Here is a 25,268-nt window from a genome sequence, read left to right on the forward strand (position 1 = left end):
CTTACCGGCCTTCCTGAAAAATCTGTATGCCAGTCAAGGACCAACAGTTAGAAATGGACATGGAACAATGGACTGGTTCAAAATGGGAAAGGAGTACATCAAGGCTGTATATTGTCACCCTGACTATTTAACTTCTGTGCAGAGTACATCAAGTGAAGTGCTGGGCTGGATGAAGCACAAGCTGGAATCAAGATTGCTGGGAGAAATACCAATAACCTCAGATACACACAACCCTTATGGCAGAAAGCAAAAAGAAACTGAAGAGCCTCTTGATGAAAGTGAAAGAAGAGAGTGGAAAAGCTGGCTTAAAACTCAACATTCAAAAAAAGAAGATCATGGCATCTGGTCCCATCACTTCATGGCAAATAGGTGGGGAAACAACAGAAATAGTGAGAGATTTTATTTTCTTGGGCTCCAAAATCACTGCAGATGGTGACTTCAGCTACGAAATTAACAGACACGTGCTCCTTGGAAGAAAAGCTATGACCAACCTAGACAGTATATTAAAAAGCAGAGATGTTACTTTGCTGACAAAGGCCCATCTAGTCAAATCTATGATTTTTCCAGTAGTTATGCATGGATGTGAGAGTTGGATGATAAAGAAAGCTGAGTATCAAAGAATTGATGCTTTTGAACTGTGGTGTTGGAGAAGACTCTTGAGAATCCCTTGGACAGCAAGGAGATCAAACCAGTCAATCCTAAAGGATATCAGTCCTGAATATTCATTGCAAGGACTGAGGCTGAAGTTGAAGCTCCAATCATTTGGCCACCTGATGTGAAGAACTGACTCATTGGAAAAGACCCTGATGCTGGGAAAGATTGAAGGTAGAAGGAGAAGGGATGACAGAGGTTGAGAGGGTTGGATGGCATCACTGATAGATGGACATGAGTTTGAGCAAGCTCTGGGAGTTGGTGAAGGACAGTGAAGCCTGGTATGCTACAGTCCATGGGGTTGCAAAGAGTCAGACATGACTGAGTGACTGAACTGAACTGGTGTGAAGGGAAGCCAGGAATGAACAAATTACCTTTCTTCCACCACATATATGAATGAGATTTTCATATTTAAGACATTGTTACTTTGTGAATCTCTGCTTGGTGGCATTAAATTAAAAACTTGTTTCCTTATGGAGGAGATGGGTCCTTCATATTCACAGAGGGCTAAGACTTCGTCCTTGGCCACTGGTGTCGAAGGCATGGATGTCTCTCCCTCTTACTGAGCTAATGACTGGGGATTCAGGCTACAGCAGAACTCATTGTTTCAGTCACTCCTCTTAATGGAAGTCTAAGGAAGTCTGTCATCTCTGGAACCCAAAAATCTGAGTGAAAGGACTTGCCAGAGTTAGGAATTCAGCTGTAAAATCAAGACTTCTTTCACAGCTGCATAAAATTGGACTAACTGACAAAAATCAATTGTAAAACTGCACAGACTCTGTACTTGGCTATCCCTGGGACAGCTTTTCCCTACATGAGAAAATAGACTGAAACTCAGGATAGACTCCAGGAGAGCTCTGGAAAAGCAGCATGGCAGAGAGGAAAATATTTTCATGCTAGAATCTGCTAGATATTCAGTGGGTGAGTAAATAAGCAAGTGAATGAGTGAGTGTGGGTTAATGAATAAATGATGGACAGTAAATAAATACATGAAAAATTCATTCACACATGTTCATAGAAGTGGCTGGTAATGCTCATGTCATTTATGTATGTTCTTTCTGCTTTTTCAGAATAACTTCCAATAGGCAAAAAACATTCATCTTGTAGGCTGGGGATTTCCAGACTTTTCCACTCTGTCCGTTCTTAGAGTCAATTGGCTTGCAAGAGTTTCTCAGACTCCTGTCAATCAGTCCTGGAATTTCTCTCCCCGTCCTTTACCAGAGATGTGTCAGCATCTGACATCCCTCATCATTAGTTACTAGAGAGCCGCTATGCCCATGTCCCCTAAGGATGTATTGATAAGAACCTGTGTATTCACATACTCACTTCCCCCAATATTGCCTCCACATCACAGACTGGGGCCAGGACACAGGCAAGGATATGAAGCGCAGATTTATTAGAGGAAGAAATAGGAGGGAAGCTCAGGGATGGGGAATGGGGAAAGGGAATGAGACAGAAGCTATGCATCAGCCTCTGGTGTCCCCATGAGGCCAGATATATTTCTTGCTTTAGAACATGGATGGGGCCATAGCTGTGGCCAAAATGGAAGCTGGAGAGGCTGGGAATTCACTCATGTTCATCTAGGAGAGAATCAGAGTGGGGAACAGAAGAATACTGGGAGCAAGGGGATGTGTGAGACAAGGGGTTCTGTGGGAAGAAATCCGGACAATGCTTCCTTGGACCCTGAGCAGGAGGATGTGGGAGAGGAGGGCAAATCCTGGAGCTGAGGATCAGAGGAGAAACAGGAGGAAGAGAAGTCTGCATCTGGTAGCCAGGATGGCAGGCAGGTATATCTCAGTCCATCCTTACTTCTATTTACTCTTGGGGGCTTGCTGGGTTGCAGGACACTTCTGCTGGGCTGGGATGGCTGTGCCCTTGGGTGGACATTGCTTCTTGGCCTGCGGAGCACACGGATCCTTGGTTTTAGGTGCACACATCTCTTGACATTTGACAGGGGGCGGCTGACAGGGCTGCTTCACCTGCTGCTGTTGGATCTGCTGGGGCAGGCACTGCTGCTGCTGATGCTGCTGGGAAGACATGGCTGCAGGAACAGGTGAGCCTGGAAGAAACCCAGATGGGGACATTATGAGAGCAGCTCCCTCCATCTCTTCTCCCTCTGACTTCTAAAGAGTGTTTTCTCCTCTAGCAAAGGATAAGTAATTAATAGCTTCAAGTTGACTAGTGAGTTGATTCACACACACTCATTGCAATCGCTCTCTTTCTTTCTCCTTTGTCTCTGATACTCTGATTTCTAATTGCCCTCCGTCTTCCCATGGATGCCTGACCCAATTGAATATATGGTGTATTTCTTAGTCTTAACAGGAAATAAGACAGGGTGTTGAGCTGAGGATGAAAAGATGGTCCAGCTATTTCACTAGATCAAGGCATGAGATCTTGGCCGATGGGTTGGCAATGCCAACCGTCTACTTTCAGAAGTGGTGATGGGTGTGGGTGAAGGTGGAAAGGCACGAGGAAAAGATCAGGAGCAGATCCTGTCTTAGAGGGAAGACAGAATGTCGTGGTGTGTGAGTGATGGGGCTGGAGTACACCTGTTGTGGGAGCTCAGTTCTAATCCTGGCTCTACGCCTAATTTACCATGGTATGTAAACACAAGTCATTTAATGCAGTTGGGGGATAGTGGTTCTGGCCCTCCATGGAGAACTGGGGAATTGAAGGTCAAATAGATCGCTGGAGGTAAGGGCCTTTAGGAGGATATTTTACCAAGAGACACCCTGGTCCAAAAAACCTGCCTGCCAATGCAGGAGACATAAGAGACGCGGGTACAATCCCTGGGTTGGGAAGATCCCCTGGAGGAGGGCATGGTAGCCCACTCCAGTATTCTTGCCTGGAGAATCCCATGGACAGAAGAGCCTGGCAGTCCATAGGGTTGCAAAGAGTCGGACATTACTAAAGCGACTTAGCATGCAAGAATGCACGCACCCTGGTCCAGAGGAAAGAGCAATGGTCAAGAAGGCACAGGCAGAAGTTCCAGATCCAACCTTGCCACTCGCTGGCCAGGCTCATCCCTGGGAAATCTGCCTTCTCTGGACCTCCATGCCTCTGTTTGGGGGCTATTGATCTGGAAGGGCTCTGAGGCCTTCCCAACTCTGACACGTGTCTCTGGTTCTCTTGGTAGGCATGTCCCTCATCTTTTAAGCTCATGACTATATATAAGAAGTATGGTTTCCAGATGGCAATCATGATAGACAGGCGTGGTGGCTACAGAGTATAAAATACAATATTTAATAGACCAGCTTCTATAAACCTAAAAGGAAAGTTTGAGAGAGCTTGCTGGTAGGACTGAAAAGGCAGGAGAAAGCTTTGGAGGAGGCCACAAAATGCTGTAGCTCTAAATATCTCCCCTCAATGACAAAATTCCTCTTACTAGGGAATCAAACTGAGAACTAGGAAATTACTTGGACCTAGCATTGGTGTGGGAGATTGAATTTCTTAAGTAATAATTAGTGTGACATTTTCTTAATTGTCACAAGGCTTATGTTACTTCTCTGGTTACCCAAGAACAGGAGAGGAGCTTGGCCTAGCGGCTTAAGACAGTTCAAGGAGTAGAAAAGGGCCCAGCAGATCGCAGGAGGACAAATCCCTCACTACTTACCAGAGGCACAAGCCAGACTCTAGGAGATTCGGCTGAGCACAGGTTCACATCAGCTACTCCTGGGAACCTTTAAAGGCCCCCAGCCTGCCCCAGGCACCTGGTGTGGCCTTCATTACCATCTTCCAAAGGATTCCTAACCCACTTCTCCCACCTGCACTTCCTCCAGAGACTTGCTTTACGGGCCTGTTTTAATGAAAACCACCCACTAGATACTCCAGCATTCTGTTTCCTGGCTACCTGAGCTGACTTCATCCATTAAGGTGTCTACTCAAACTCAAGGACTCAAGTCTTTGAAAAATAGGACTTATGTGAAGCTCTGCGTGTAGACTGAGTTATGAGAAACAGGAAGGAAGGAAGCGGCAAAGAGGGAAGGAATATGGGCTGGGGGCACTTCCAACAAAAATAGGAATGTAGGGCTTTCCTGGCAGTCCAGTGGTTAGGACTCCGGGTTTCCACTGTAAGGGGGGTGGGTTTGATTCCTGGTGGGGGAAGTTCTTCATGCCATGAGATACAGCCCCTCAAAAAAGGAGCATAACCTTTTCTGCTATTGCTGCCATTTTTTGGGCATTGACTGGTGCCCAGCCCTGAGATCACCCTTCATGCCCATTGTTTTATTTTACCTTTATAATCCCTGTAAGATGATGCCATTGTTGCTCTTTTGCATGTGAGAAAAGCAAGGCTGGCAAAGATCACATAGGAAGTAAAGTACAGAGATTGAATTTGAACTCCGCTCTAGTGGATTCAGAGAATCCAGACCCTTAAGCATTATAAAGGGACGCCTGACATGGTGCTTAAGGTTTGCCCAATCCAGAAGGGCCTGCTTACATGGTATTCTCTGAGGCTTCCTTTTGATCACATGTAGAGCAGGTGCTGCTGTCCCCCACCTACCCACCAGGAATCAGGCTGCTTTGGGTATTAGAGGTGGTGAAAGAGTGGGGGAAAAAATTGGCTTCTGGGTAGAGTTTCCAGATAAAATATAGGGCCATTAGCTACATTTGAATTTCAGATAAGCAGAATTTTTCAATATTGATGTGCCCCAAATATTGCAGGAAACATACTACAGAATTTGTTGTCTATCTGAAATTTAAATGTAATGGGGAAGACTGTATTTTTATTTGCTAAATCTGGCAACTTTGCTCAAAAACTAATTCAGATGGGAGAAAGGTGTCCTGGTCCCCACCCCCACCCCCCTACTTGGCCTCCTGGGATAGGAAAACCTTCCTAGGAGGGGGTGGGTCCGATTTTAGACCACTGCCCCAAACCTCAGGATCCTGCTGACTAGAGGCCATTGATGAAGTAATTTCTGTCAGTATTAGAACAAAGCGTACCTCTTGCCCTATTTAAGCATCGTGGCAATTCTGTCAGTTGTGCAAATCTGATTTTATAGTTTGAAAATGTAGATCCAAGGAAGTTCACTGACTTGCTCAACAAGAAAAAGCTAATAGGCATGGAGCTGGGCGGAGGCCCTGGCCCAAGGCTCAATTCCACTCCATCACAGAGGCTGGTGTCCCTGCCATAGGCAAGTGACTGTCATTGGGTGGAGGCCATGACTAATAATTTTTCTGAGCTTCCTGTCATCTATAAACTGAACATTGGTCATTTTGAGGGGTCAGCCTCACTTAATAGGTAATCCTTTCCATATTTCCCATGCAAGCAGGGTTTCCTTCTCCACCTCTTCTCTTGCCTAACTTTAAGAATGTAGTACCCTGAGTTCCAGATGCCAGGTTCTGCCTTCCATCTTCAGGATGAACACCTTCTCCACCTATACCCCTCTCTTCCCTGCCCCCACTCTACGAGTTCACTTCAGTTCACTTCAGTCACTCAGTAGGGTCTGACTCCTTGCAACCCTATGGACTGCAACATGCCAAATTTCCCTTTCCACACCAATTCCCAGAGCTTGCTCAAATTCATCTCCATCAATCAATGATGCCATCCAACCATCTCAAACTCTGTTGTCCCCTTCTCTCTGGCCTTTCAATCTTTCCCAGCATCAGGGGCTTTTCCAATGAGTCAGTTCTTCACATCACATAGCGAAAGTATTGAAATTTCAGCTTCAGCATCAGTCCTTCCAACAAATACTCAGGACTGATTTCCTTTAGGATTGACTGATTTGATTTCCTTGCCTTCCAAGACTCTCAAGAGTCTTCTCCAACACCACAGTTCAAAAGCATCAATTCTTTGGTGCTCAGTTTTCTTCATAGTCCAACTCTTACATCCATGCCTGACTACTGGAAAAACCATAGCTTTGACTAGATGGGTCTTTGTCAGCAAAGTAATATCTCTGCTTTTTAATGTGCTGTCTAGGTTCATCATAGCTTTTCATCCAAGGAGCAAGTGTTTTTTAAATTTCATGGCTGCAGCCACCATCTGCAGTGATTTTGGAGCCCAAGAAAATAAAGTCTCTTACTGTTTCCGTTGTTTCCCCATCTATTTGCCATGAAGTGATGGGACTGGATGCCATGATCTTCATTTTTTGAATGTTGAGTTTTAAGTCAGCTTTTCCACTCTCCTCTTTATCTTTTGTCAAGAGGCTTTTTAGTTCCTCTTCACTTTTTGCCATAAGGGTGGTGTCATCTGCATATCTGAAGTTACTGATATTTCTCCTGGCAATCTTGATTCTCGCCTGTGGTTCATCCAGCCCGGCATTTTGCATGATGTACTCTACATATAAGTTAAATAAGCACGGTGACAATATACAGCCTTCATGTACTCCTTTCCCAATTTGGAACCAGTCTGTTGTTCCATGTCCAGTTTTGACTGTTGCTTCTTGACCTGCATACAGATTTCTCAGGAGGCAGGTAAGGTGGTTTGGTATTCCCATCTCTTTAAGAATCTTCCTCAGTTGTGACCTACACAGTCAAAGGCTTTGGCATAATCAATAAAGCAGAAGGAGATGTTTTTCTGGAATTCTCTTGCTTTTTTTGATGATCCAACGGATGTTGGCAATTTGATCTCTGGTTCCACTGCCTTACATCTGGAAATTCACAGTTCATGTACTGTTGAAGCCTGGCATGGAGAATGTTGAGCATTACTTTGCTAGTGCAGAGATAAGAGCAATTGTGTGGTAGTTTGAACCTTCTTTGGCATTGCCTTTTTAGGGATTGGAACGAAAACTGACATTTTCCAGTCCTGTGGCCACTGCTGAGTTTTCCAAATGTGCTGGCATATTTATTGAAGCACTTTCACAGCATCATCTTTTAGGATTTGAAATAGCTCCACTGGAATTCCATCACCTCCACTAGCTTTGTTCATAGTGATGCTTCTTCCTAAGGCCCACTTGACTTCACATTCCATGCTGTCTGGCTCTAGGTGAGTTATCACACCATCGTAGTTATCTGGGTCATGAAGACTTTTTTTGTATAGTTCTTCTGTGTATTCCTGCCACCTCTTCTTAAGATCTTCTGCTTCTGTTAGGTTCATATAATTTCTGTCCTTTATCGAGCCCATCTTTGCATGAAATGTTCCCTTGGTATCTCTAATTTTCTTGAAGAGACCTCTAGTCTTTCCCATTCTATTGTTTTCCTCTGTTTCTGTGCACTGATCACTGAGGAAGTCTTTCTTATCTCTCCTTGCTATTCTTTGGAACTCTGCATTCAGATGGGTATATCTTTCCTCTTCTCCTTTGCCTTTTGCTTGTCTTCTTTTCTCAGCTATTTTAAGGCCTCCTCAGACAACCATTTTGCCTTTTTGCATTTCTTTTTCTTGGGGATGGTCTTGATCACTGCCTCCTGTACAATGTCATGAACCTCCGTCCCTAGTTCTTCAGGCACTCTGTCTATCAGATCTAATCCCTTGAATCTATTTCTCACTTCTACTGTATAATCGTAAGAGATTTGATTTAGGTCATGTCTGAATGGTCTAGTGGTTTTCCCTACTTTCTTCAATTTAAGTAATAAGGCAATTTGGCAATAAGGAGTTCATGATCTGAGCCACAGTCAGCTCCTGGTCTTGTTTTTGCTGATTGTATAGAGTTCTCCATCTTCAGCTGCAAAGAATATAATCAGTCTGGTTTTGGTATTGACCATCTGGTGATGTTCTTGTGTAGAATCTTCTCTTGTGTTGTTGGAAGACGGTGTTTGCTATGACCAGTGTGTTGTCTTGGCAAAACTCTGTTAGCATTGCCCTGCTTCATTTTGTACTCTAAGGTCAAATTTGCCTTGTTCAAGTAGCCCAAGAACTTCTTGTTCTATTAGTTCATCATGATGCAAATTCTCCAGAAGGGAAGCATGTGGCAGGATGGATTGGTGTAGACACATATCAAGGTGTTCTCCCACATCTGGCACCTAGAAGGCATCAATCTATGTGTGCTTCTTAGGAAGGGGTGGGTTTTCCATTCTTCATGTCTCTGTCACCCACACATCCTCTCTGGGATAAATGTTACTTCCTATTTTCCTCAGTCTGCTCATTGACCTCTTACTTTGTCTATCAACAACTCCTGCTTACTTTGGAGAACTCTATCTAATAATAGACTCTGGCTTATAACACAATTATCATCTCAGAGGATGATACTCTGGGGATGGACTTTATAGAGAACATGGCTGGACTTGAGGTGGCTGTGTCCTCCGGGTCATAAATCTCCAAGAGTCACTCAAGCTCATACACATCTCACATCTTAAACTTTTCAAAACTTTGGCATTCAACTTCCATCTTGGCCACATTATCCCTATTTCACAGAAGGATAAATTGAGATTTGTAATGAGGACATGCTTGACCCAAGGTCACACAGAGTTCATATCAAAGCCAGGGTTGGATCACAGGTCTCCTGACTTCATAGTAATTTACAGTCAGCTGAAGTGCCTGTGTCCCTGGGCTGATATCTAGTGCATGCTATGTTAATGACAGAATTAGGACGCTGATTCTGGTGGTCTCCATCATTTGAACCAGATCCGTATGTATCCTCTTTCCTCCCTGGTTGACAGATGCTCTCTTTCCCATCAAGCCTGTCCACCCTTCTTCCTCTAAAACAGGAATCCCCAACCGTTGGGATCTAATGCCTATTGATCTGAGATGGAGCTGATGTAACAGCAGTAGAAACAAAGTACACAAAAAATGTGCTTGAATCATCCCCAAACCACCTCCCCTGCCCCGGTCTGTGTGAAAATTGTCTTCCACAAAACTGGTCTCTGGTACCAAAATGGCTGGAGACCACTGCTCTAAGAAGCCCTAACTGATCCCTCTCCCCTGCACTGCCAGGCACAGGCACACATTTTTGGTCATTAAACCTTATAAAGCACCTCTATATACAGTTTTCACAAGACTCTATGAAGAAAGCTAATTGTATTTCTAATTTTATAGATGAAAAAATTATGGCTCTGATGGTGGCTAGATCTGGAACCCAGAAAGGGTGGCCTACTTAAGTCTCTTAAATCAGCAATGACTCATTTCCAGGCACCCTACATGGCTGGGAGAATGAATGTTTTTTCAAAGGAGGAGTGGAGACTTCCTGGCACCCCCTCAAATCACCTCATGTAAACACCTCCTCCAGATGAGGTGGGTCCTGAGAAGCTATGTGGAATGATGACTCTGTGGCACCTGCTCCCACCCACACTGCTCCAGCATGGCCATGATCAATCGATCATGAGTCCTACATCTTCTTTGTCATCTTCAAAGCACCATGTTGCGCTGAAATCAGGAAGCCAGGCTTTGCATCTTGCCTCTCTAGGGAGCAGACATGAGAGCAGGTGTGCACCCGTGACTCCATTAGAAAGGGGAGGGCAGAGGTAGGACTCATTTCTGAAGGTGAGTCAAAGCTTGAGAAACCCCAGCCCCACCCCGTAGACAAACAATGCGGTGACCGGGCAGCAGAGGCCTGACACTGGGAGGGGATCTTGTCAGAGACCATGCTAATCATCCAACTCTATCTAGACACATCTTCATGAGGGCACTTTTGCCTCTGGGTTTGGGGGGAAAAGAAGAGTTGTTGATGTTTCCATCTGGAGACACGTGAAACATACTTGTCATGTTACTTCCAGGAATTAAACAAAGAAAACCAAAAAGGGGAATTCTGAGTTACCATAGAGAGGACAGTGGAGGTTTGGAGCTGCCATCATTCCTGTATTTTTGCTGTTTATTCAGTAAAATGCAAACCTAAAACTGAGCAAATTGCATCTTATTTTAAAAATCATAATCATTGATATTTGCATTAGCTTAATTTCTGTGTGATACTTAAACAGTAGTCATGGCTTAGAACATTTTAGTTTCGGGTTTACCTCCACTAATTACTTAATAATCTATCAACAAACACTTTAGAAGAGGCCACTTAAAGAGACCTTGTGACCTTTTTTTAATGTGGGAAATCCATTTGCAACATGAATCATTTCATCCTCTAATTTATCTGTTTGCAAATGAGATGCTCAGATCCTAATATTAGATATTTTGTATCAGAGTATTCAAAGAAGGCCCATGGAGAGAGGAGAGTAAGAGGATGAGTTTCCAAAAATGTGTGATTAGTTTATCTCTTTCCTCCATCTCTTATCCCTATATGATATTTCTAGAAGACCCTCCATGGTCCTGGGAGTTATATAAAGGGGAAACAAAGTCCTGGACATGGTGAGAGATTAGTTCCAATGGAATACCTGTGGACTCACCTATGGAAGTTGAGGCTGGCTGTGGAAGCAGAGGGGATGAGTGGGCAAAGCATCCATCTGACAAGAGAGCCGAGATCAGCCTCTTGGAAGTCGAGTGGTGCTGAAATACCACTTGGGTATAGCACAGTATCCTTAGAGACGTAGGGAAGGAGCCAGGGCACTTAAGAAATAATTCTACTGATACTTGCCCCTCACTGCATTTGAGATACTGAGCACATTCCTTAACTTGTCTGGGCCTCAATATTTTTGTTCTCCAATATGAGCTGATTGGCTAAAATTTCCTCTGTGCTGTGCTGTGGTCAGTGGTATCTGACTCTGCCACCCCATAGACTATAGCCTGCCAGGTTCCTCTGCCCATGGGATTTTCCAGGCAAGAATACTGGAGCAGGGCACCATTTCCTCCTCTAAGGGATCTTCCCAACCCACGGATCAAAATTGTGTCTCCTGCATTGACAGGTAGATTCTTCAACACTAGAGCCACCTAGAAAGCCCCAAAGCCCCACCTCTAAAGTCCCATTAAGGGCTAAGATTCTGTAAACATTCATTAGGTCTGGGAAGGCAAACCTCTTCTCATCCCTTTGAAATCAATAGTGAATTGAGAGGACTGAGGTTGAGTTTCAGCTTGATCTGAAAGCATGAACATATTGACTAGAGATGTCTGCCGTGAGAGGCAGAAGTGGCCACGTGTGCAGGCAGTCGCATCCCTGGCTTAGCCTAAAGCAGGGAGTGGTATACAGTACTAGGATGTATGAGTGAGGATAACTGAAGCACTTGAAGAAGGAGAGAAGATATGCTGCTAAGCTGCTAAGTCACTTCAGTCGTGTCCGATTCTGTGCAACCCCATAGACAGCAGCCCACCAGGCTCCCCCGTCCCTGGGATTCTCCAGGCAAGAACACAGGAGTGGGTTTCCATTTCCTTCTCCAATGCATGAAAGCGAAAAGTGAAAGTGAAGTCAGTCAGTCATGTCCGACTCTTAGCCACCCCAGGGACTACAGCCTACCAGACTCCTCCATCCATGGGATTTTCCAGGCAAGAGTACTGGAGTGGGGTGCCATTATCAACTAGAATCCCATCTGAGCTCCCACCTTTCCTTAACACAGCTGTTAAGAGGACTGCTGTTTCCAAAACTTGTCTCAAACCATTTGAACTGTGATGACTCTCTACTGTCAAACATCCCAGCAAAATTCAAGGTAATCTCTAAGAACCATTCAAAATGTTGCTAAAATTGAGCAGGACCTTGCTGGCCCCTCACAGGTACAGAAGCTCTTCCGTACCTTTCTGTACAGAAAAAAACTTTAGTCTGCTAGAGGCCTCTCCTGAGTCACAAATGACTGGCTCAAGAATTAATGATTGAAAGGATGTAGACATGCAGTGAAAAAAATAGCAGTTGGGGCAGGAGAACTGGTTACAATTTACACAGTAAATCAGTCATATAGCAGTCATAGGGTGTTTATTTCCTCCCTGAAGTACATAGATAACAGTGTCTGAGACACATTCCTGACTTGTTTTGCAGGTACAGTAACTGCTACTAGATAGAAAAACTAACTACGTGATGACCAGACTGTAGTCATGACATCAGCTGCTCTACCTTGAGCTGTACTGAATCTGTGATTTTCACCTTTCAAGGAACTGGCCTCAAGAAAAAGAATAAATTGACACTGGAGTTGAAGATTAACTGTTCTTAAAACAACCAAGATGACACCAATCAGCCTGTTTTCAGCATGATTATGGGAGTCAGTTGTATTGTTCTGCACGTAGCCCTCAGCAGCACATCCTTGAAGCTTTTCTTTATTTTTATTTAATTAATTACTATTTTTTGTCCCAATAATTTATTGGTGTATTAACTCTTGAAGAAGAAGCCAGGTTTGTCTTTCAAGTATTTCCATTATTTCTTTTATTAACATATTTTATGAAGACTGCTTCAAACTCTTTGGGTCATCAACCAAAATTTCAAAATCTTTTGGAAGGGTCCAGTACGATTTATTTCCTTAAAAATATACTCTATCTGTTGACAGCACTGTCTTCAAAATATCAAAATAAAGCAATGTAAAATACAAACATTTCACATCAGTTCAGTTCAGTTTAGTCGTTCAGTTGTGTCTGATTCTTTTCAACCCCATGGACTGCAGAACGCCAGGCCTCCCTATCCATCACCAACTCCCAGAGTTTACTCAAACTTATGTCCATTGAGTCGGTTATGCCATCCAACCATCTCATCCTCTGTCATCCCTTTCTCCTCCCACCTTCAATCTTTCGCAGCATCAGGGTCTTTTCAAATGAGTCAGCTCTTCATATCAGGTGGCCAAAGTATTGGAGTTTTAGCTTCAACATCAGTCCTTCCAATGAATATTCAGGACTGATTTCATTTAGAATTGACTGGTTGGATCTTGCATCCAAGGGACTCTCAAGAGTCTTCTCCAACCACAGTTCAAAAGCATCAGTTCTTCAGCACTCAGCTTTCTTTATAGCACAACTCTACTCTATAGCCCACATCCGTACATGACCACTGGAAAAACCATAACCTTGACTAGACAGACCTTTGTTGGCAAAGTAATGTCTCTGCTTTTTAATATGCTGTCTTTCACATAGAAGTGCTATTATAAACAGTTGAATCATCTTCCTATGGATAACAAAAATAACTGATGGAGAATCTGAATGTCTGGACATTGCAACCCTCTATTGCTCCTAATGCTAATATTGAGCTAATTCCATTCCATGAAAGCTATTTAAATGACTGCTTCTTAAATCCTGCTCACTCATTTCCTCTGTAGTCACTAGAAATTTGGCTTCTCTTCCTACCAGTCTGCCAGTCCACAGAGAAAATATAGGAGCATTCCTTTGAAAGCTTTTGCCCTCTGGCCAGCAATTGAGAGATCCTTTTTAGGATGCTATTCCACCATCTTCCCAGGTTGTTGGCTTTCTGAATAAAGCATCTTTCTTTTCCACCAATCCCTGTCTCTTGAACATTGACTTTTGAGTGACAAATGGCCAACTTGAGTTTGGTTTCCACCCCAGTTGGTAACATTACGTTCTCCATGACCTCTGTACTTATTCTCTCCCTGAAGAAGTGTTTTCCTCTTTTGCTCAACCCCCCACAATTTTTTATTTATAACTATTTGGAGCACTTTTTATCTAATGTTTTTACTTGGTATACATATAAATTATAAAATATATGTTATTTATCTCAGCATTAATATAAATTCCTTGATAGGATGAGGAATAATTTCTCCCTCATCATATATTCATGTATTTGTCATCTACCCCCATACTAGCCAAACACATATTATATCCACTTCAGAAATAGAAACAAATAAATGCACAAAAGAAAAGATGAATGATATTTAAATGAATGAATTGAAGTGAATGGTAAACACAAGGTTAGACAGTTTGGCTAAACAGTCATAACCAGTGAAGTGCCAAGGTATGTTTTGGACTAAACCATCTTTCCAATTTCAGAGATACTTGCCCTCTCTAAATAGCTCTCCTTGTTTATCCTAACCACATGGTGAGCATGCTCAGTCAAGTCCGACTCTTTATGACTCTTTAGACTGTAGCCCTCCATGTTCCTCTGTCCAAGGGATTCTCCTGGCAAGAATACTGGAATGGGTTGCCATTTCCCACTCCAGGGGATCCTCTCAACCTAAGGATCAAATCTGCATTTCTTACATCCCCTGCATTGGTAGATGGTTTCTTTACCACTGTGCCACCTGGAAAGCCCGTTTCAACCACACACATTGTCTTTCTATTCCTTCAAACTTGAAGATTGATGCTGAAATCATCCATTACCTGTAAGAGGCCCAGGTGCCTGGATGTGTGTGTGTGTGTGTGCGTGCGTGAGTGCACATGCATGGTAAATGGGGTGCTTCTTTATACCCAAACAGTGAGCTTCCTAAGGGGAGGAGAGATGTTCAGGAAATACCTTACACCTGGTGAAAATTAGTACTTGGATAGACTAGCTAGTTGTTGAGTGGGTGGCCCAGTTACTAAAGGATGCTGTTGAATGAGTGAGTGAGCGAGTGAGCTAAAAGATGGAGGGAGTGAGTAAGCAAATGTATAAATAAGAAATGAGCCGACAAACTAGCTGACTGACTGGCTAGTTCACTGAACAGCTGACTGGCTGACTGTTGAGTGGTTGACAAACTGATTTACTGACTGGCTGCCTGGCTGGCCAGCAAGCTGATGGCTAATTTTCCAAAGCAGATCTTCGTATAGCAAAGGAAGTGTTCTTGGGAACATGGGACAAATGGCACAAAAGAGGATCCTTGGTATGGGAGCCCCTGAGGAGTGTATGCTATGAACTGGAAAACCATTTCCTGGTTTTCTTTCTTTTTCTTAGGAGTTCTCTGTGGTTTTCATTCCCTGTCAACTGAGGTCAGTGGATGTGACTTCAAGGGAACACCAGCCAGAGGCAGGCATGGTCAGATAGTGGCTCTCTTCCTGTAAGAAGGTATTTGGGACCAGAGGACACTTGTTCACTGGGGAGCCTATTGTTCCCTGGGTCTTAGGCTCTGGGAGTGGGGTTCTGGGGCTCAGATCATCTTTCAGTTTGGGGAAAGGGTCTCTGTGATGGTGACCAAGATAGGGAACCAAATCAAACAGACAAGTTAGTGGACGCACAAGCTGGGCCAGTTGGTCCAGTTGATACCCTGCTCTCTGACCACAGAGACCTTCCTTGGGAAAGTGATATACAGGCAGCAAGCGAGGGCTGCCAGACTCGGCTTCAGACAGTGCCTGGTGATGACTGAAGCCCCTAGGGTGGAGCAGGGCTCATAGTGCTATGTGGTGACTGACCCTGCATCTACTCAGCTGACTGACAGGCAATTACAGTACCCTGCCACAGCCATCGCTCCTGACCTGGATGAGAAGGAAGGCGCAGGACGATAACCTGGATACAGGTAGCTTGTTTCCATAGTAACTAAGCCCCTCCATGCCCAAACCCTTCAATGATTCCCCAGAGGCCTCGGGAAAAAGTCCCTGGTTGCTGACAGAGGTGAAAAGGCCCTTTTCTACTCTTGTCCCTTGCTGAGAGGCTTCTAGTCTCCTCTCTCCCCAGTCATCCCACCTGCCTTTTTCTCTATGCACAAATACTCTACTGCTTCAACCATAAGCCATGATAACTATTTTTTAAATTTAATTTTAATTTTTAATTCAATTTTTGTTTTGTACTGGAGTGTAGTTGATTGACAATGTTGTATTAGTTTTCAGGCACACAGCTGAGTGATTCAGTTATACATATGCATATTGCTGTGGTTTAGTCACCCTGTGGTATCTAATTCTTTGTGACCCCATGGACTGCAGCTGACAAGCTCCTCTGTCCATGGATTTTCCAGGCAAGAATATTGAAGTGAGTTACCATCCATTCTTTTTCAGATTCTTTTCCCATAGAGGTTATTACAGAACATAATGGCTATTTACAGTTTTTTTTTTTTAAAGAATAGTCTCTCTTGATGAATAGATAAGGGGTTTGTGGTACATATACATATACCTACTTGCAGGGCAGCAAAGGAGACACAGACATTTTGGACAGAGTTGGGGAAGGAGAGAGTGGGATGATTTGAGATAATAGCCTTGAAATATATGCATTGCCATATGTAAAATGGATAACCAGTGGAAATTCTATGTATGATGCAGGAAACCCAAAGCCAGTGCTCTGTGACAACCTAGAGGCATGGAATGAAGAGGGAGCAGGAATGGGGTTCAAGAGGGAGGGGACATATGTATACCAAGTGCCAACTCATGCTGATGTATGGCAAAAATCATCACAGTATTGTAAAGTAATTATCCTCCAATTTATAAATAAAATTATATATGTGATTTATATATTTTACAAATATATAATAAAAATATATAAACATAAATTAAATATATATAAGAAAATATAAATATATATGAAGAAAAACAACTTGGTAGCTCAGATGGTAAAGAATCCGCCTGCAATGCAGGAAATGAAGGTTCAATCCCTGGGTTGGGAAGATCCCCTGGAGAAGGAAATGGCAACCCACTCCAGCATTCTTGCCTTGAGAATCCCATGGACAGAGGAGCCTGGCGGGCTACAATTGCCATGGGGTTGCAAATAATTGGGCATGACTTAATGACTAAGACTTTATATATTAAGAGTATTCTATCTTTTTCACTCTCCTTTTCCCAGCAAGCCACTCCCTCTGCCTGGAGTGCCTGTCCTTAACTTGTGCCTGACTGATCTCAGAACTTCAGTGACTAATTTACTTCTTCCCTGAATACCCCTCCACCAATCTGTGTTACCCAAGCAGCATTTGGTATCTGTGTTTGTTCTGGAAACTCTTGTCCTGGTGCTGATTCTTTTTTGGAACAGTCTCCTCTGCTCCATCTCTTTGTAAACTGCGAGCTCCTGGAAGGCAGAAACAACACTACCTACTCCTCTGACTCCTATAGAATGCCTTGTCCATAATAGATATACAACAAATATACATTCATACAAACCAGATATGTAGTCCGTCTGGAGCATATGTGACTCCAGCCTCTCCTGGTGTGTGGCTGTGAGAGTCTCTTATCTCCTCTGCCTGACACAGGCAAACCCAAATTCCTCCCCATGATTGGGTCTCTCCCTGCCTGGTATTCATGCTTCTACATGTGGCCTATGTCAAGCATGACTTCTTCGAGCTTCATGTTCAGCCTGTGGCTTTTATTCCTTGCTGGATATTGAGCCTGTGAAGAGCAGGTACCTATCTTTCTCAGACTCAGTTCCTCCTCCTATCCAAGGCCTTGGCAGACTTTTGCATGCAAGAGAACTTAATAAAGACTGGCTAGGTTTTCTAGGATGATACTCAAGTTCAAAAGACAGTAATGAGATCAATAATTCCAAAGAGCAGATATCCAAGAACCTCTGCATGGGTGAGGTTGACTGCACTATGCTCCTAAGTTTTTTGCTGCCAATGCCCCTCTGCCCCAGGGGGTATCCTTGCCCGCCTTGTTCATGATGGCAGCCCCAGCCATGCGACTTGTGCTGCCTACAAGACCATAAACCTTAAGAGCCATGTTCATTATGCCCTCTTTCCTCTCTGCCATGAAGACTGACCTTGTTCCTGATTGAAGCTGCACTGTAAGCCTGCATCCTTAAGTCAACTTAATGTGTAGCAGGACTGCAGTTGACCATTGGTAGACATGTAAGGTGAGCAAGCAATAAACCTTTGTTGTGTTAAGGCACTGAATGTGGGGCTCATTTGTTACTGCAGCATAACTTAGCCTATCCTGACTGATACACAGGGACATAATGAACTTCTCTCAAGGAGAATGTATTCCTAGTCCAGCTTGACTCTGCCCAAAGGGAAAATACGTTTTTAAGTCCAGTGCATGCCGAGTAGCAGTCAGACAGTGACTCAGGTATGTGTGTATGTGCCGTGTGTGGGGTGTGTGTAGATATGTGTGACAAGTGTGAATAAATGACTGTATGCAGAGGTGGGGTGCAGGAGAAGGGAGGGGAGGGGGAACGGAGGAGCAAGCCTGGGCTTATACAGCACAGGGAGAGGACCATCTGCTTGTGGGCAACTGACATTTGCCTACAAATGACTTTCTGTCTGTGGTTGAGAAGCTAAATAAAACTGTTTCCTCACAGGATTTTGTGCCAAACCACATCTTACATCTTACACTGAGCTGAACTGAGGACAGAGTGCCACCTGCTGGAGTTGCCAAGTCAGTGCAACCACTTCCAATTTCAGCCGAGTTTCTCCTTCAGTCATGTCCAACTCTGCAACACAATGGACTGCAGCATTCCAGGCTGCCCTGTCCATCACCAGTTCCCGGGGCTTGCTCAAACTCATGTCCATCGTCAGTGATACCATCCAAACATCTCATCCTCTCTTGTCCCCTTCCCCTGCTTTCAGTCTTTCCCTGCATCAGGGTCTTTTTCAATGAGTCAGAAAACTAACCAAACTGATCACATGGATCACAGACTTGTCTAACTCAATGAAACTATGACTCATGCCATGTAGGGCCACCCAACATGGACAGGTCGTGGTGAAGAGTTCTGACAAAATGTGGTCCACTGGAGAAGGGAATGGCAAATGACTTCAGCATTCTTGCCTTGAGAACCCCAAGAATAGTATTAAAAAGGCAAAAATATATGACACTGAAAGATGAACTCCCCAAGTCCGTAGGCGACCAACATGCTACTGGAGAAGAGTGGAGAAATAGCTCCAGAAAGAATGAAAAGATGGAGCTAAAACGAAAACAACACCCAGTTGTGGATGTGACTGGTGATGGAAGTAAAATCCAATGCTGTAAAGAACAATATTGCATAGGAACCATGATTTGGAAGTGGTCAAACAGGAGATGGCAAGAGTGAACACTGACATTTTAGGGATCAGTGAACTACAATGGATAGGAATGGGCGAATTTAATTCAGATGACCATTATATCTACTACTGTAGGCAAGAATCCCTTAGAAGAAATGGAGTAGCCCTCATAGTCAACAGGAGTCTGAAATGCAGTACTTGAGTGCAACCTCAAAAATGACAGAATGATCTCTGTTCTTTTCCGAGGCAAACCATTCAGTATCACGGTAATCCAAGTGTGTGCCCCAACCACTAAAGCTGAAGAAGTTGAAGAATGGTTCTATGATGACTTACAAGACTTTCTGGAAATAACACCAAAAAAAAGATGACCTTTTCATCATAGAGGACTAGAATGCAAAAGTAAGAAGTCAAGAAACACCTGTAGTAACAGGCAAGTTTGGATTTAGAGTACAAAATGAAGCAGGGCAATGCTAACAGAGTTTTGAAAAGAGAACACACTGGTCATAGCAAATATCCTCTTCAAACAACACAAGAGAAGACTCTACACATGGACATCACCAGATGGTTAATACCGAAATCAGATTGATTATATTCTTTGCAGCCAAAGATGGAAAAGCTCTATACAATCAGCAAAAACAAGACCAGGAGCTGACTGTGGCTCAGATCATGAACTCCTTATTGCCAAATTCAGACTTAAATTGAAGAAAGTAGGGAAAACCACTAGACCATTCAGACATGACCTAAATCAAATCCTTTATGATTATACAGTGGAAGTGACAAATAGATTCAAGGGATTATCTGATAGACAGAGTGTCTGAAGAACTAGGGACGGAGGTTCATGACATTGTACAGGAGGCAGTGATCAAGACCATCCCCAAGAAAAATGCAAAAAGGCAAAATGGTTGTCTGAGGAGGTCTTAAAATAGCTGAGAAAAGAAGACAAGCAAAAGGCAAAGGAGAAAAGGAAAGATATACCCATCTGAATGCAGAGTTCCAAAGAACAGCAAGGTGAGATAAGAAAGCCTTCCTCAGTGCTTCCTCAGTACAAAGAAATAGAGGAAAACAATAGAATGGGAAAGACTAGAGATCTCTTCAAGAAAACTAGAAATACTAAGGGAACATTTCATGCAAAGATGGACACAATAAAGAACAGAAACTGTATGGACCTAACAGAAGCAGAAGATATTAAGAAGAGGTGGCAAGAATACACAGAAGAACTATACAAAAAAGATCTTCATGACCCAGATAATCACGATGGTGTGATCACTCACCTAGAGCCAGACATCCTGGAATGTGAAGTCAACAGGGCCTTAGGAAGCATCACTACAAACAAAGTGGAGATGATGGAATTCCAAAACCTAAAAGATGATGCTATGAAGGTGCTTCAGTAAATATGCCAGGAAATTTGGAAAACTCAGCAGTGACCACAGGACTGGAAAAGGTCAGTTTTCATTCCAGTCTCAAGAAGGGCAATGCCAAATAATGGTCAAACTACTGCACAATTGCACTCATCTCACACACTAGTAAGGTAATTCTCAAAATCCTCCAAGCTAGGCTTTAACAGTACATGGACAGAGAACTTCCAGATGTTCAAGCTGGATTTAGAGGAACCAGAGATCAAATTGCCAACATCCTTTGGATCATTGAAAGCAAGAGAGTTCTTAAAAAACATCTACTTCTGCTTCATTGACTACACCAAAGTTTTTAACTGTGTGGATCAAAACAAGCTGTGGAAAATTCTTCAAGAGATGGGAATACCAGACTACCTTACCTGCCTCCTGAAAAATCTGTATGCAGGAGCAACAGTTAGAATCAGACATAGAGCAATGGACTGGTTCCAAACTGGGAAAGGAGAACATTAAGGCTGTTTATTGTCACCTGCTTATTTAACTTCTATGCAGAGATATCATGTGAAATGCTGGGCTGGATGAAGCACAAGCTGGAATCAAGCAGAGGACACCACCCTTATGGCAAAAAGCAAAGAGGAACTAAAGAGCCTCTTGATGAAGGTGAAAAAGGAGAATGAATTCTATTTTGTCCCATTGATCTATATCTCTGTCTTTGTGCCAGTACCATACTGTCTTGATGACTGTGGCTTTGTAGTAGAGCCTGAAGTCAGGTAGGTTGATTCCTCCAGTTCCATTCTTCTTTATCAAGATTGCTTTGGCTATTCAAGGTTTTTTGTATTTCCATACAAATTGTGAAATTATTTGTTCTAGCTCTGTGAAGAATACCTTTGGTAGCTTGATAGGGATTGCATTGAATCTATAAATTGCTTTGGGTAGTATACTCATTTTCACTATATTGATTCTTCCAATCCATGAACAAGGTATATTTCTCCATCTATTAGTGTCCTCTTTGATTTCTTTCACCAGTGTTTTATAGTTTTCTGTATATAGGTCTTTAGTTTCTTTAGGTAGATATATTCCTAAGTATTTTATTCTTCTGTTGCAATGGTGAATGGAATTGTTTCCTTAATTTCTCTTTCTGTTTTCTCATTATTAGTGTATAGGAATGCAAGGGATTTCTGTGTGTTGATTTTGTATCCTGCAACTTTACTATATTCATTGATTAGTTCTAGTAATTTTCTGGTGGAGTCTTTAGGGTTTGCTATGTAGAGGATCATGTCATCTGCAAATAGTGAGAGTTTTACTTCTTCTTTTCCAATTTGGATTCCTTTTATTTCTTTTTCTGCTCTGATTGCTGTGGCCAGAACTTCCAAAACTATGTTGAATAGTAATGGTGAAAGTGGGCACCCTTGTCTTGTTCCTGACTTTAGAGGAAATGCTTTCAATTTTTCACCATTGAGGATAATGTTTGCTGTGGGTTTGTCATATATATAGCTTTTATTATGTTGAGGTATGTTCCTTCTATTCCCGCTTTCTGGAGAGTTTTTATCATAAATGGATGTTGAATTTTGTCAAAGGCTTTCTCTGCATCTATTGAGATAATCATATGGGATAAATCCACACACATATGGACACCTTATCTTTGACAAAAGAGGCAAGAATATACAATGGATTAAAGACAATCTCTTTAACAAGTGGTGCTGGGAAAACTGGTCAACCACTTGTAAAAGAATGAAACTAGAACACTTTCTAACACCATACACAAAAATAAACTCAAAATGGATTAAAGATCTCAACGTAAGACCAGAAACTATAAAACTCCTAGAGGAGAACATAGGCAAAACACTCTCCAACATACATCACAGCAGGATCCTCTATGACCCACCTCCCAGAATATTGGAAATAAAAGCAAAAATAAACAAATGGGACCTAATTAAACTTAAAAGCTTCTGCACAACAAAGGAAACTATTAGCAAGGTGAAAAGGCAGCCTTCAGAATGGGAGAAAATAATAGCAAATGAAGCGACTGACAAACAACTAATCTCAAAAATATACAAGCAACTCCTACAGCTCAACTCCAGAAAAATAAATGACCCAATCAAAAAATAGGCCAAAGAACTAAATAGACATTTCTCCAAAGAAGACATACATATGGCTAACAAACACATGAAAAGATGCTCAACATCACTCATTATCAGAGAAATGCAAATCAAAACCACTATAAGGTACCATTTCACGCCAGGCAGAATGGCTGTGATCCAAAAGTCTACAAGCAATAAATGCTGGAGAGGGTGTGGAGAAAAGGGAACCCTCTAACACTGTTGGTGGGAATGCAAACTAGTACAGCCACTATGGAGAACAGTGTGGAGATTCCTTAAAAAACTGGAAATAGAACTGCCTTATGATCCAGCAATCGCACTGCTGGGCATACACACTGAGGAAACCAGAAGGGAAAGAGACACGTGTACCCCAATGTTCATCGCAGCACTGTTTATAATAGCCAGGACATGGAAGCAACCTAGATGTCCATCAGCAGATGAATGGATAAGAAAGCTGTGGTACATATACACAATGGAGTATTACTCAGCCATTAAAAAGAATACATTTGAATCAGTTCTAATGAGATGGATGAAACTGAAGCCTATTATACAGAGTGAAGTAAGCCAGAAAGAAAAACACCAATACAGTATACTAACGCATATATATGGAATTTGGAAAGATGGAAACAATAACCCTGTGTACGAGACAGCAAAAGAGACACTGATGTATAGATCAGTCTTATGGACTCTGTTGCAGAGGGAGAGGGTGGGAAGATTTGGGAGAATGGCGTTGAAACATGTATAATATCATGTATGAAACGAGTCACCAGTCCAGGTTCGATGCACGATACTGGATGCTTGGGGCTGGTGCACTGGGATGACCCAGAGGGAGGGTATGGGGAGGGAGGAGGGAGGAGGGTTCAGGATGGGGACCACATGTATACCTGTGGCAGATTCATTTTGATATTTGGCAAAACTAATACAATATTGTAAAGTTTAAAAATAAAATAAAATAAAAAAAACAGTGTTGGGGTTGATGGGAAGAATATGATGTAAGACCAAGTTTTTATTATATGTCCTCTTATACTGTTTTTTTCACCCTGACATTTGAATATTTAAAAAACTAAAATAAAAATGCTACTTAATCAGTAGGATTTAAAACAATAAAGTCAAACTGGTTACATTTAACATGGTTTGACAAAGTGCCTTCTAATCTGACTTTATCTGACTGATTTTGCCATTAAAGAGGCAAAATAATCACATTCATCAACTGTAGCTGTAGCTCAAAGTTATGTCTTTATTGTATATAGTGTAGTCTAATGAATATTTGCTGGTATTTAGGGGCTACTTTTTATTGCATTTCACCTAAAATATGTCATTAAAAAAGAAATGCCTATTTGCAGGGCAGGAATAGAGATTCAGATGTAGAGAATGGACTTGTGCACATGGAGGGGAAAGAGAGGGTGGGACAAATTGAGAGAGTAGCATTGACATATATACCGTACCATGTGTAAAATAGATGTACTTCCATATATACTACTTGGAAGCTGCTGTATAATACAGGGAGCTCAGCTTGGTGCTCAGGGATGACCTACAAGGGTGGGATGGGGAGGGGAGGGAGGCTTGAGAGGGAGGGAATGTATGTATACATATAACCGATTCACATTGTTGTATAGAGACTAACACAATGTTGTAAAGCAATTATATGCCAATTAAAAAAAAAAAAAACTCAGCATACAAAAATGAAGATCATGGCATCTGATCCCATCACTTCATGGCAAATAGATTGGAAAACAATGGAAACAGTGAGAGACTTTATTTTGGGGGGCTCCAAAATCACTGCAGATGGTGACTGCAGCCATGAAATTGAAAGGCGCTTGCTCTTTGGAAGAAAAGGTATGACCAACCTCGACAGCATATTAAAAAGCAGAGGCATTACTTTCCTAATGAACGTCTGTCTAGTCAAAGCTATCATTTTCCAGTAGTCATGTATGGATGTGAGTTGAACCATAAAGATAGCTGAGCACTGAAGAATTGATGCTTTTTAACTGTGGTGTTGAGAAGACTCTTGAAAGTCCCTTGGCCTGCAAGGAGATCAAACCAATCAATCCTAAAGGAAATCAGTCCTGAATATTCATTGGAAAGACTGAAGCTGAAGCTTAAGCCCCAATCCCTTGGCCACCTGATGTGAAGAACTGACTCATTGGAAAAGATGCTGATGCTGGGAAAGATTGAAGGCAGGAAGAGAAGGGGACAACAGAGGATGAGATGGTTGGATGGCATCACCGACTCAATTGACATGAGTTTGAGCAAGCTCTGGGAGTTGGTGATGGACAGGGAGTTCTGGCATGCTGTCAATTATGGGGTTGCAAAAAGTCAGACGCAACTGAGACACTGAACTGACTGTCTCCTCCTTCAACGGGCAGGTTCAGACCCAGAGTGGAGCCTCAGATGCTGAGGTGACCCTGGTGATCCCTTCACTTCACTTTACAGGCAAAGAAATGAGGACTTGGGCCAGTATGTTTCCCTCTGAAGGCCTCTCAAGTTGGGTCACACTACCCTCAGGGGAAGGGCTGACTTCTTCTCCATTATAGCTAGTGCAATTCCAAGGTTCCCTTGGCAGTGAGGTTCGAAGTAGACAGGCTGTTTGGGGTAGGTGCATGGGGTGGGGAAGAGGTGAGTACTCTGTGGTTCAGGAGAGCCAACCTGGATGGAGGATAAGGGAAGACTCTTGCAAGGGCTTCCATTAACTGAACAG

The 25,268-nt window shown here is 42.8% G+C and overlaps 1 protein-coding gene across 1 annotated transcript; it reads right to left on the reverse strand.

Moving 5' to 3' along the window:
* Window positions 1–2,025: 2,025 nt before the first annotated feature.
* Window positions 2,026–2,690, reverse strand: SPRR4 (small proline rich protein 4). Its single transcript, XM_027538333.1, has one exon. The coding sequence runs from the start codon at window positions 2,688–2,690 to the stop codon at window positions 2,463–2,465; it is 228 nt and encodes a 75-aa protein (XP_027394134.1). The 3' UTR covers window positions 2,026–2,462.
* Window positions 2,691–25,268: the final 22,578 nt, after the last annotated feature.

Source organism: Bos indicus x Bos taurus, chromosome 3 (assembly GCF_003369695.1).
Source record: "Bos indicus x Bos taurus breed Angus x Brahman F1 hybrid chromosome 3, Bos_hybrid_MaternalHap_v2.0, whole genome shotgun sequence".
NCBI lineage: Eukaryota > Metazoa > Chordata > Mammalia > Artiodactyla > Bovidae > Bos > Bos indicus x Bos taurus.